Genomic DNA, 13,625 nt, shown 5'->3' on the forward strand with positions numbered 1-13,625 from the left:
TTTAACTGTTTCATTTGAACCATTTAAGTTTTTCTTCACTTCTTTCAGGATATTCTCAGCTTGATCTGGGTTTTTAATGGGATTAAAATGTCATGTTTTCTTGTTTTTGGGGGAGTTGCCCAATGTTCTTTCCCGATGTCGTCACTTTGATGTGGGGTGGTTTTGAGGCCAAAATTTACCAAGCTAGAAGAAATCAGGATTTAGTTCGATTCTTATAAGACTTCTATCGTCTTTACAGTCACGTGTCTTCTAAAAAGAGTGAAACTTTCAATGACCTACACGTTTCGGTTTGGCAGATACGATTTTCTGAGAAAGCGCTGTTGCGTAAGCATAAAAATATTGAGTCTTTAATATACCAAGCTCTACTTTCGAATAGGCTAATTTTTAAAACAGAATGAACAGTTGCGTAAAAAACCATAATGGATTTGAAACCGCAATTTGCCAATTTTGAGAACCAAATTTAGCAAGCTGAAAAAATCAGGATTCTGCACGATTTTATGAGACTTCCAGCATGTGTAGTGCCAAGTTTATCCTTAGATAGTGAAACTTTTAAACTTCTGTAGGATTTAGTTTGGAAGATACATTTTTTTGTGAGAAAGTGCTGTTGATTAAAATGACCGAGCTTTACTTAGCTCGCACAAATTAGTTTTTCGGGCTCTTATTATGAAACTGCCAGCGTCTATACGGTAAAGTGTCTTCTAAAGATTTTGAGAATTGAAGACATCTACATTCGTTAGTTAAAATAATGCGAAGTCTTTATGAGAAAGCCGAGCTAGTTAAAAATAAAAAGAAAAATTCCGCATATCTACTCAACTCTACGATTATTACGAAATTTTCAGCGATTGTATAGCCATGTGTCCTTTAAAAGAACCAAAAAAATTTCCAATTGCTCCTTGATTTAGTCTACACAATGAAAATTTTTGAACGAGAAAGAGCATTTGTGTTAAAAAAGTCCATTATAAGTCCACAGCCATTTTTGAGACCTGATCCTGAAAAATATCAGGATTTGATGACAGTTTTATGAAACTTTCAGCATCTTTAGAGTAAATTGTAATCTAATGATAGTGAAACGTCCAAATTACTACACGCTCTAGTTTCGAAGATATGATTTTTTTTTTATGAGGGAGCCACACTTTGTTGAAAATATATCTTTTGCAACCCATATTTACTCAGCCTAAAAAAATCAGTACTTGGGGCAATATTGCTCGAACTTTCAGCATTTATATGGTCAGCTATTGTGGAAATATCGAAAGATTTCAAATTTTTAAATGCTTCAGTTTGGAACTTAAGGATTTAGACATTTAAATGATTTCACGCTTTACTTTGGGAAAACAGTTTGATTATGAGAAACAGAAGTTGTGCAAAACTAAAAATGATTAGACCATGATAATTATTAGCTTTGTCGCAATTCTTATTAAACTTTCAATGTTTGTTTAGTCAAGTGTGTTCAAACGATTGTGAAATTTCCGGATTACGCCCTGATTTAGTTTGGAAGATGCGAATTTTTGAGGAAAAGACAGCAGGTGCGTTCAAAAATTTCTTATGAGACAACAAGTTTTCAAGCTAGAAGAAATCAGGATTGAGTAAGATTCTTATAAGACTTCTAGCGTTTTTATACTCACGTATCTTCAAAGAGAGTGAAACTTTCGATGTCCTACACGATTCGGTTTGGTAGATACGATTTTCTGAGAAAGCGCTATTGCGTAAGCATAAAAATGTTGAGTCTCTAATATACCAAGTTGTCAAAAATCAGTAGTTTATGCGATTTTTATCAAACTTTAAGCATCCTCACCAGCACATGGCTGCTAAAGATAGATAAATTTTCAACTTTTTACATGTCTTAGTTTGGAAAATCCTATTTGTTTATGAGAAGCGCAGCTGGGTCACATCAAAAACTTTGGGACCGGTTTTTACAAAGCTTGCAAAACTCAGTTTTGGAGGCGATTGCTATTAAACTTTCAGAGTTTGTACAGTACAGTGAAGTTTACTATAAAAATGATGAAAAATCCTAATTGCTTCTGACTGTAGTTTGGAAGAGACTAATTTTTAAAACACAGCGAACAGGTGCGTAAAAAAATCATAATGGAACCGCAATTTGCCAATTGTGAGACCCAAACTTATCAAGCTGAAAAAATCAGGATTCTGCAAGATTTCATGAGTTCCAGCATGTGTAGAGCCAAGTTTATCCTAAAGATAGTGAGACCTTTAAACTTCTGTAGTATTTACCTCGGAAGATACAATCTTTTGTGAGAAAGTGTCGTTGGGTAAAATAACTTTACTAAGCTGCCTAAAATTAGTTTTTAGGGATTTTCTTTTTTTTATGAGAGAGCCGCACTTTGTGTAATCATTGGGAAAATTTTAAATTTTTAAATGCTTCTGTTTAGAACTTACGATTTTTTTTGAGTGAACGCCGTAGGTTGAAATAGTTTTGAAATCAATTTTTCCTAAGCAGGAAAAGTTCCTTATCAATTTTGATCAGCTTTCCGTGAGCATTTATATAGTCAACAATCTTTTAAAGATGACAAAACAAATTCCAAATTGCTGCTTGTTGTAGTTTTTAGAAAGTGCGAATTTTTACTTGCTGCGTAAGAAATCCCATGCGGGGACCGCAATTTACCAATTTCGAGACCCATAATTGCCACGGTGGAAAAAATCAGGATTTAGTGCAATTTTTATAAAACTATCAGCATCCTTAGACTTAATTGTATGGGAAAAAATGGAAAACTGTCAGTTTACTACTCCGTTAATGGAGAAGATATGAATTGCTTATGCATAAGCGCGGTTGGGTAAAAATATCAGTTTTGGGACTGATATTTAGTAAGCTGTGAAATATCAGTAATAGTGAGATTTTTATAGAACTCGAAATATTTGTAAAACCAAGTGCCGTTTAAAGACAGTGAGCATTTAGACTCGTTTCATGCTTTATTTTGGAAGAAACGATTTGTTTATGACAAACGCAGTTGTTTCAAAACAAAAAGTTTTCAGACCGGAATTCAATAAGCTGGCAAAAATTAGTGTTAAACGTGATTCATATGAAACTTCCCACATGCGTACACTCGAGTGTCGGCGAAAGATAGTGAAAATTTCAAATTGTTCCTGCCTTTAGTGAAGGAAATACTATTTTTTTGTAGACAAAAAGCATTTTCAAACCCATACATTTATCAAGCTGGCAAAAATTAGGGTTTCAAGCGAATTGCACGAGACTTTCAGCATCTTTAGGGTCAAGTGTCCGCTAAATATGGTTAAAGTTTTGGAATGCCACTGGCTTCGGTTTGGGGGTACGAATTTTGAAAGGAGGGAGCACAGTTGAACAAAAACATCCATTCTAAAAGAGATATTTTTTAGCCCGGAAAAAATCCCGGTTCAGGGACTTTCAGTGTCTGTGAACTCAAGTGTCTTTAAAAGATGGTGTACATTTCAAGTTGCTACGTGCTCCAACTCCTGAATCTGAATATTTAATAATTTATTGAAACATTCCTCAGGTGTATGTGCTACAGCTCTACAGGAGTTCGCCTCTTTGGCGAAGCCAAATACAAGGAAGCCTCCAACATGACATGTGGTAAGACCTTACAACTCTGCCCAGCTTCTTAAACAAGCGTACAGCGTGTAGCAGGAAAAAGGCCGATCTTGAAGCAGCTGGACGCAATGCTGTGACCTTGCACTGCGACAGCCTGGGCAACTTTGAGCGGCTGCAATGCGACATCGAAAAGAGCCTTTGTTGGTGCGCTGAACCCTTCACTGGAGATCTAACAGCGCCGATCGTTCCTTTCGCTGCCATGGCAAAACTGCCGTGCTGTAAGTAGCTTTTCTGGATAAGCGAGCTTTTAAGGGCTGGTTTCCAGATTCACAAGGCACCGTGGGCAGCCAGTACCTCAGACAATGTGAGAGCAAGAAATTTGCCACCACCATGGTCACTTCCAAGCTGAAAGGTCATGGAGTGGTGACAGTGCAAAGCGACTCATTGCTGTGCCAATCTGATGGTAGCTATGGAGCCTACATGGTACAATCTGGAATGTAAGTGAGAGGGTTTTTGTGGGAGGAAACTGAATGTGAGTGAGGGCTGGTTCTAGAGCCTACTGCACCTGGAGGGACAACAGCAAAATTGGAACCTGGCAGGCGAATCTCGCGGGGATGACAGATAAATTAACCTGCAGTAAGTGAATTTTGCTTTTTTCCGAAAATTCTTTACTTCCACAGCTTTCCAGTCCCCATTCAAGAATCAACCTTAATTTTACTGTCCCTGCCTAATTGCTCGGGTGGCTGATTTCAGATTGTGCCCGAGATTACAAGAGGTATGAACACTCGCTAAGTTGTGAAGGAACTGGAAACTACGTCCTGCTGCAGCAAGTTATCGATGAAAATAATCAAAAGCAGTACTACTGTGTGGACGACTATGGATTTGCGAAAAGTGGCCTGCTCAGCGACTCCACCACTGATTGCAGTCTATTTTACTAATAATGGTTTGCCTAATAAAGGATGATATTGTAACTTCAACCACTTTTGGGCCACTTTCTTATTCTAGGGTTGTTTGGCTTTATTGCTCATTTATCCAAAGCCACAGAAGGAATCAGAATGCCGGTATTAAACCTGATGAACAGCAAATGAAAGTGACTTCGTGTCTTTGGTAAAGTTTCATAATTTTTAGAACCGTTCTAAGGTTTGACTTTTTTAACCATTTGTGCACTGACTTCCTCTCCTGCTCATTTCTCAGTATCCAGCAAATGGGGGAAACTTACAATTTCACGTACCATTGAGGAGGCATGGGTTCAGGCCTGGGGTGAATTAAGTTCAATTTAGCCCGAGCGTTTATTTATCATGACTGGGTGAACCTTCCGACGATTTGCGCCCATTAACCATTCTTGCATTTACTTCGTCTATTGCTCATTTCTGAGCACCCCGAAGGCATATAAAACTTCCGACTGCATGAATCTATTGATAAAGCTTTGGTTCAGACCTGAGGTTAAGTTGGTCCCCGTTCAACTAAGTTCATTCTTGCCCTGCCTTCCTCTGCATCAATCGATAGAGAAAGCCTTACTTAAACCTTCGTGGGATTTCGGTTCCCGTAAAGCCAAGGCTTTACATTTCATTATTCAATCAAGTTTTTCTAGATTTTTGCTGTTCAACCGTTCTTCCATCGTCCTCTCTTGCTGATTTCCCAATATCCAAGACAGATATCGGATTGCATCAGTGAATATAAAAAGCCCTAGTCGAACTTTTCCAGCAGCCCCAGCTTCAGTCAAACGTAATTTACCAGTGAATCTAAAGTTGTCGGGATTTTTTGTTTACTACATCGTTCATTAAAGCAGCTCTAGGCCGCCGATCAGGGCAAGGCTTTGTCATCCTCCATGGGGTGCCACATCGGAGCGAAAAGACTTTATCAGGCACCATAAGAGATTGATTGCGGCCCGATTACGATCTAAAACAAATACACCGGTGATTGTAGACAACTCAATTTAGATGCCCACTTTGTGGCACTGTTGCCTTTCCCTGCTAGTAAACGAAACTTGAAAATCACCTCACATAATGCAGAATGTGTTTTTGAAGCCGACTGGAGGAAGTCGGCCAAGTTGGGCAAGTTTCAATCAGGTGATAAAAAAATGCGATCTTTACAAGCTGAAGAAGATTGATTCCCCCTTTATTCTATCACACGACTCCGCCACAGTGAATTTCAAAGGTTCACCAGGCTGCGGTGGACCCTGAAATAACAGAGAAAAACATTCCAACTAATTTTCAAAATGGTATAATGTAAAAACAGGTGTAGGTGATGTTTTTTATTGAAGCATAAGCGTAAAAATGAAAGGCACACTTTGCCCCACAAAATGCTCCCAAAAGTGAATCTCAAACATCACTAGTTTTTGAGAAAATAAGTTCCAAACTTTGGCCGGCTTAAGCCACCATCAAATTCAATCGCAAATTAAAAAAAATTGAAATCAGCATGGGGATGAAGTAAAATATTTTCACATATACAGCGCACTTTGCCCTACAAAAATTAATCTCCGACTTTACTGGTTACTGAGAAAACAAAGGCCTGCAACAGCGACCAAAAAGTTCAATAGCAAAAAAAAATTTTTAGAGTAGCCTGACGATGACTCAAAATAGAAACTTTACCCGTGTGTAAAACGTGCTTTGCTCTACAAAATGCATCCGACAGACAATCTTCAATTTGCCCAATTTCTGCTAAAATAAATGCCAAACTTAGACTGTATAAAATCCGTAAAATTATGGCGCAAATTAAAAAAAAAATTGAAATTAGCCTGATTATGACTCAAAATCAAAATTTTTCCCGTATGTAAAACGTGCTTTGCTCTGCAAAATGCATCCGGCAGACAATCTTCAACTTGCCCAGTTTCTGCGAACATAAATGCCACACTTAGACTGTGTAAAACCGTAAAATTATGGCGCAAATTGGAAAAAAATTGAAATTAGTCTGATGATGACTCAAAATCGAAACTTTTCCCATATGTAAAACGAGCTTTGCTGTAAAAAATCCATCCGACAGACAATCTTCAACTTGCCCAGCTTCTGCGAAAATAAATGCCAACCTTAGACTGTATAAAAACCGTAAAATTATGGCGCGAATTAGAAAAAAATTGAAATTAGCCTGAGGATGACTCAAAATCGAAACTTTTCCCATATGTAAAACGAGCGGTGCTGTAAAAAAATGCATCCGACAGATAATCTTCAACTTGCCCAGTTTCTGCGAAAATAAATGCCAATCTTAGACTGTATAAAAACCGTAAAATTATGGCGCAAATTGGAAAAAAATTGAAATTAGCCTGATGATGACTCAAAATCGAAACTTTTTCCATATGTAAAACGAGCTTTGCTGTAAAAAATGCATCCGGCAGACAATCTTCAACTGGCGCAGTTGCTGCGAAAATAAATGCCAAACTTAGACTGTATAAAACCGTAAAATTTTGGCGCAAATTTAAAAACGATTGAAATTAGCCTGATGATGACTCAAAATCGAAACTTTCCCTTATGCAAAACGCGCTTGGCTCTACAAAATGCATCTGACAGACAATCTTCAACTTGCCTAGTTTCTGCGAAAATAAATGCCAACCTTAGACTCTATAAAACCGTAAAATTATGGCGCAAATTGGAAAAAAATTGAAATTAGCCTGATGATGACTCAAAATCGAAGCTTTTCCCATATGTAAAACGAGCTTTGCTGTCAAAAATGCATCCGGCAGACAATCTTCAACTTGCCCAGTTGCTGCGAAAATAAATGCCAAACTTAGACTGTATAAAAACCGTAAAAGTATTGCGCAAATTAAAAAAAAAATTAAAATTAAACCTGATGAACCTGATGACTCAAAATCGAAAATTTACTATTAATTAATTTAATACCTAATAAAATCAATACAAAAAGACCCTTTAGCTTAACTGGTTTCTGAAGAACTAACTGCAGTGACAAACTTAAAATACAATCAAAATTTGGAAAAATTAACAAAATTGCCTGAAGATGTTTCAAAATCGAAACGCTTCAGATATACAGAATGGACTTTGCCATTTAAACGTGACACAAAGTGATGCTCTAACTCTGCAAGTTCTTGAGAAAATGAATATCAAACTACCACCTGCTTAAATAGTCTTCAAAATTGTTCAAAAATTGCCTGATCTTGACTGAATATTGATCGAAACTTTTGGCTCTTAGAGAACCGATGTTGCCTGAGAAATATCATACAAAGAAATGTTTTTCCTTCTTTAGTTCCTGAACAAACAAATACGAAACTCCATACTGCAAAAACAACCTCTGAACTCAAAGGTTATTTTGAAAAATCCTAAAAAATTGCTTGATGATGACTGAAAATCGAAACTTTTTTCAGCTATAGAACACCCCTTGCACTATAAACGCGAAACATAAGAGACTATTAACATCGAGCAAAAAAATGTCAATCAGCCACCTGCTTGAATAGCCACGAAAATAACATGCACTTTTTAAAAATTCCTGGAAATTGCCTGGTGAAACTTTCGAAAGGCACAGAACATACTTTGCATCAGAAAACTCATCCAAAGGAAATGTCTTTCTTCCTTTAGTTCCTGAGCAAATAAATGACAAACTCCGGTCCGCAAAAACCGTACGTAACATCAAACCACCTCCTTAAACAAACGCAATTTTAAAAAATCATACAATATTTCCTGATGATGAGTGAAAGTCGAAATTCTCCACCTCTAGAACGCACCTTCTGTCACAAACGTAAAACAATAGTGATTCTCTAGCTTTCCAAGATTTTGAGCCAAAAAAATTCAAACTACCACCTGCTTAAATATCCGCGAAAACAACATGCAATTTTTGAAAATTCCTAAGAATTGCCTGATGATGTCTAAAATTCGAAACGGATGACACTTACAGAACAGATTTTGGCCAACAAAATCGATTCCATACTCCGGTCTGGAAAAAAATATCATAAAACAAACGCAATTTTGAAAAATTGTACTAAATTTCCTGAACATGAGTCAAAATCCAAATTTTTGCTTTGACCGATCATACTTTGCAACAGAAAATCCGCACAAAAGAGACTTTTGCCTTCTCGAGTTCCTAAACAAATAATTGCCAAACTGCGGCCTGCAAAGACAACCTTGTAATACAAACGCAATTTTGATAAATTATGCAAAATTCCCTGATAATGTTTGAAAATCGCAACTTTTTCCACCTCTATAACGCCCCTTGCCTTACAAATCCGATGCAAAAGTAAATCTCTGACTTTCCAAGATTTTGAGCAAAAAATTTTCAAACTAACACCATCGTATATATCTGCGAAAAAAACATGCACTTTTGAAAAATTCCTGAAAATTGCTTGATGATGTCTAAAATTCAAACTGTTGAATCTTACAAAACCGATTTAGGTGAAAAAAATCGTTATAAAAACAACTCTTTCACTTAGTTAGTGTCTTAGTAAATCAATGCCAAACTCCGGTCTGCAAAAACAATACCATAAAACAATCGCAATTTTGAAAAATCATACAAAATTTCCTGACGGTGAGTCAAAATCCAATCTTTTCGCTTTGACTGTCCATACTTTGCGACAGAAAATCCTTACAAAAGAACCTTTTAAATCGTACAAAATTCCCTGATTACGACTGAAAGTCGAAAGTTTCTCCACCTCTAGAGCGCACCTTGCCTCATAATTTTAAAGAATAGTGACTGTTTAACTTTCCAAGATCTTCAGCAAAAAAATTTAAGCTACCACCTGCTTAAAAATCGGCGAAAACAATATGCACTTTTCAAAAATTCCTGAAAATTGCCTGATGATGTCTCAAATTCGAAACTTTTGAGACTTACAGAACATATTTTGGCCAACAAACTCTTTCACTTAGTTAGTGGCTTATTAAATCAATGCCAAACTCCGGTCTGCAAAAACAATTTCGTAAAACAAACGCAATTTTGAAAAATCATACAAATGAATGACCATGAGTCAAAGTTTCAACTTTTCGCTTTGACAGACCAGAATTTGCGACAGAAAAATCCGTACAAAAGAGACTTTTACCTTCTCGAGTTCCTAAACAAATAATTGCCAAACTGCGGCCTGCAAAGACAACCTCGTGAATCAAACGCAATTTTGAAAAATAATACAAAATTCCCTGATAATGACTGAAAATCGAAACTTTCTCCACTTCTAGAACGCACCTTGCCTTACAAATGTGATACAAAAGTGACTCTCTAACTTTCCAAGATTTTTAGCAAAAACTTTTCAAACTACCACCATCTTATATATCTGCGAAAAAACCATGCACTTCCTGAAAATTGCATGATGATGTCTAAAATTCGAAACTTTTATGCCTTACAGACCCGATTTTGGCGAGCAAAATCGATATAAAACAACTCTTTCACTTAGTTAGTGTATTAATGAATCAGCCCCAAACTACGGTCTGCAAAAACAAACGCAATTTTGAAAAATCGTACAAAATTTCCTGACAATGAGTCAAAATGCAAAATTTTGGCTTTTACCGACCAGGCTTTGCGACAGAAAATCAGTACAAACGATACTTTTACCTTCTCGAGCTCCTAAACAAATAATTGCCAAACTGCGGCCTGAAAAGACAATCTCATTTGTCTCAAAAGCTTCTTCTGCTGAAATGGAAGCCTAGGCATACTGAAGCTGACTTAGAAGCTTCAGAGCGGAAACGCGAAAAATAGGAAACATTACATCATAAAATCGTTAAAATTAAAAATGACAAAGGAGTGCCTTATTTGAAAAGCAAATAATTTGATTGTCGTCAATCCGGGACGTCGAGAACGCTCTGGTTTTTCCCAGTCTTGCTGTTGTATATGTGATATTGATCCAGAGGATCCGGTCAGTGGCAACCAATCCGTCATGGGAACGCCCAATCGCAAAAAGTACGCGCACTTTGTTATTTATATTCCAGTCGCGAAGCCCGGCAGATATTGCGCAAAACCGTAGATTTTCTCTATGTGTTTTAGAGCTGGAGTCTATCTCTCATAGGCGTTTGGTTTAATCGCCCAGAATCGTGATTTTTGTCAACTTTGCAGAAATGGGTGACAAGTTGTGAAAAGTTAAAAATTCACACCTTACAGACTAGAGCAAGTAGCCACTTGAAAAGTTGCCCATCGATCCAAGGCACTTATCCAAATATGTGTAAACATTAATAAAAATTGGCGAAAAACCTGATTTTTGTCGGCTTTGTAAACTCGGTTTTGAAATGGATGATTTTACCCCAGAGTAATTTCTACTGCAAAAATTGGCAACTTTCTAATTAAATTAAACCCCAAATACTGGCAAAATGCTCCATCTGTAGAATAAACGGGACTTCACAATGTGTAACTTAAAAGTTTTCTAGCGATCGCAGCAAATTCTGGGGCTTAATACCATAGTAAAGGTGGGTCTCAAAATGGATATTTTTAGTCCTCCAAAAATCTGTATATTTCAACCTGAAGCATCCAACAGCTTGAAACCTTGGCCATCGGTGGACGAAACGTGGCTCGAAACATAGGGATAAATTAATGCAAATTGCCCATAACGCTGATTTTTGCCCGCTTTGTAAATTCGGATTCAAAGCGAATCGAGGCGTTTGGAATGGAAGTTTTTACTCAACTGAACCCTTGTTTTAAAAATTCACAAATTACAAATCAAAGCAAGTATCGATTGAGAACATTCAGTGACCATAGCAGCGACTCGACTCAACAAATGCTGAAAGTTTCAGGAAAATTTCACTGAATTCTGATTTTTGCAAGCTTAGTAAACTTGGTCTCAAAATAGACATCAATATATGATCAAAACTTCCTGCTTCAAAGAATTGCAGGCTCCAAACTGAATTAGGTGGTAACTGGAAACTTTCACAACCTTTAGAAGACATTTACGCCTAAAAATGTTGCCAAATACCAAATACAAAGAATAAAAAATTCCCAGGAAATGTGAGCTTGAACTGTTACTTTTGTGCTTTTACTCAACTGCGCCTTTTTCTTTAAAAATTGTTATCTTCCAACCCAAAGAATCTGATTACTTAAAACTTTGACCATAGATAGAAGAGACTTGGCCCTAACGATGGGCAAAGACTAATGCAAATTGACCAAAATCCAGCTTTTGCCAGTTTTATGAAGTCGGGCTAAAAATGGATAATTTTCCCAACCGCAAATCCAGCTTTAAAAATCGCATCTTCCAAACCAAGCAAAATAACAGCTCGTGTTAAAAGTCTCCATCTATAGAAGACCAATTGCTGTAAAATGCCTGGAGATTTATAGCAATGATCTAAAATCTTGGGTATTAATAGCGCAGTAAATGAGAGTGCCAAATGAGATATTTTAATCCAACTGCGCTTTCACTTTTAAAAATTCGCATCTTCCAAATGAAAGTAAGTACCGATTGCAAATTTTCACAGTCCATTGAGTACCCCCGACTCAACAGATGCTGAAAGTTTCATGAAAATCTCGCTTAATTCTGATTTTTGTCAAAACAAAACGCGGTCTTAAAATTGAAAATATTACATACCCGAGCAAAAAAATGCATGCTCCAAACGACATTAAGCAATAGCAGGAAACTCTCATCATCTTTAGAAGACACTTGCCTGTAAATATTTTCAACATTTTTAAACACCCACATGCAATTCTGATTTTCTGCAGCGCTGCAAATGTGTTTCAAAATTACTATAAACATTTGCCTCACAAAGCCACTTTCTGCTCAAAGCGCTTGATCTTCTAAAAATTCGCATCTTGCCAACCAAAGCAGCTAGTTGGTTAAAAACTTGGCCGTCGATAGACGAAACCTGGCTCTAAAGGTGTTAATAAATTAATCGAATCTACCCGTAACTCTGATTTTTGCCAGCTTTGTGAAATCGCTCTAAAAATGGATGATTCTAACCAACAGTGCATTCTGCTTTAAAAGCTCTCTACAATCTTCTCAACTAAATCAAACAGCAACCGATGGTGAAAGTTTACATCGGTAGATAGCACATGTCAGTAAAATGCTTATATTTTTATATCAATTGTACAGATTTCTGGGTCTCAACAGCGTAGTAAATATAAGTCTCAAAATGCATGTTTTTACCAAACTGCGCTCTCTCCTTTAAAAATTCCAATCTTCCCAACTAAAGTAAACAACGATTGTCAATTTTTCTGATATTTGGAAGAAACGCCGATTGAGAGATGCAGAAAATGTCATAATCTTTTCGATGAATTCTGTTTTTTACCAGCTCAGCGAAAATCGGTCTCAAAGTGGAGGTTTTTACACAACTCTTCAGAATTCGCAACTTCCAGACTAAAGCAACCAGCAGCTTGAAAGTTGCCCCATTTTATGCCACCACTTTAGGCTAAATATGTTGAATGTTTCATGAAACTGACTCAGAACCCTAAAGTAGGCCAGCTGAGTAACTCTGAGCCTCAAAATTAATAAAATTGCTTCTCTAAATGAACGATTTTCTCAACAGCTCTCTCTCCTTGAAAAATTCGCATCTTCCCAACTAAAGCCTGGAGAAATTTGAAATTTTCACCATATTCAGACACCACTTGGCGCTACATATTCGACAAGTTTTGCAACCTTCGCCCAGAATCCTGAGGTTTCCCAACACAACTTAACTTCACTAACACAGATTCAAATGATGTATTTTTACTAGAGTGTCTGCACTCGGGAACAGAACCTAAAACACCCATTCAGTGCAAGCAAGCACCTAAACAAAGTGTATATAATGGCAGTCCCATTAGGAATGCATCAGATAAGCTTCTTTAGAGCATACGCATGTCTGCCCCATCAAAATTATTCCTACACCTCGTGTCAAATGCTCTAAAGCCAAAGTGAGATCTTTACGGATTACGGTGAGCCAGTGATGCAGTTAATGCCTCTTTCCACGGTTTATATGCCGTATTATTGTGGTCGAACCCTCATTTACGGGGACCGAACAACATGGAGAGGATCAGATTAAAATCGCTCGCTGCGTGTGTCTGAGAGTGAAGCTTGAAAATTGTTTGGTCAAACTTGCGGAATTTTATTGTTTAACAACTGGGAAGTTTGCACAAGTAATGGTTTTTATTATCAAAAGAAGTTTGTTCAGTAGCTGTTTCAGCATCTTCGAATGTAGCAGAAGAAGATGTATTTGCAGAAACTCACTACTTTCTTCTAGTTTCCATCCAGACGAAGCAGTTTTTGCGGGGCATTTTTGCCAGCTCTCAT

The 13,625-nt window shown here is 37.1% G+C and overlaps 1 protein-coding gene across 1 annotated transcript in view; it reads left to right on the top strand.

Moving 5' to 3' along the window:
• Window positions 1–4,494, top strand: part of LOC109536090 — an 8,024-nt gene extending 3,530 nt beyond the window's left edge. The window contains exons 6-10 of the mRNA XM_048670419.1: window positions 3,483–3,559; window positions 3,604–3,795; window positions 3,843–4,014; window positions 4,071–4,153; window positions 4,271–4,494. Of these exons, the coding sequence (XP_048526376.1) occupies window positions 3,483–3,559; window positions 3,604–3,795; window positions 3,843–4,014; window positions 4,071–4,153; window positions 4,271–4,455 (709 nt within the window). The 3' untranslated portion in view covers window positions 4,456–4,494. The remainder of the gene's footprint in view (window positions 1–3,482; window positions 3,560–3,603; window positions 3,796–3,842; window positions 4,015–4,070; window positions 4,154–4,270) is intronic.
• Window positions 4,495–13,625: the final 9,131 nt, after the last annotated feature.

Source organism: Dendroctonus ponderosae, unplaced genomic scaffold (genome assembly GCF_020466585.1).
Source record: "Dendroctonus ponderosae isolate FM_Combo_2020 unplaced genomic scaffold, Dpon_F_20191213v2 Dpon_F_20191213_1, whole genome shotgun sequence".
In the NCBI taxonomy this organism is placed as follows: Eukaryota; Metazoa; Arthropoda; class Insecta; order Coleoptera; family Curculionidae; genus Dendroctonus; species Dendroctonus ponderosae.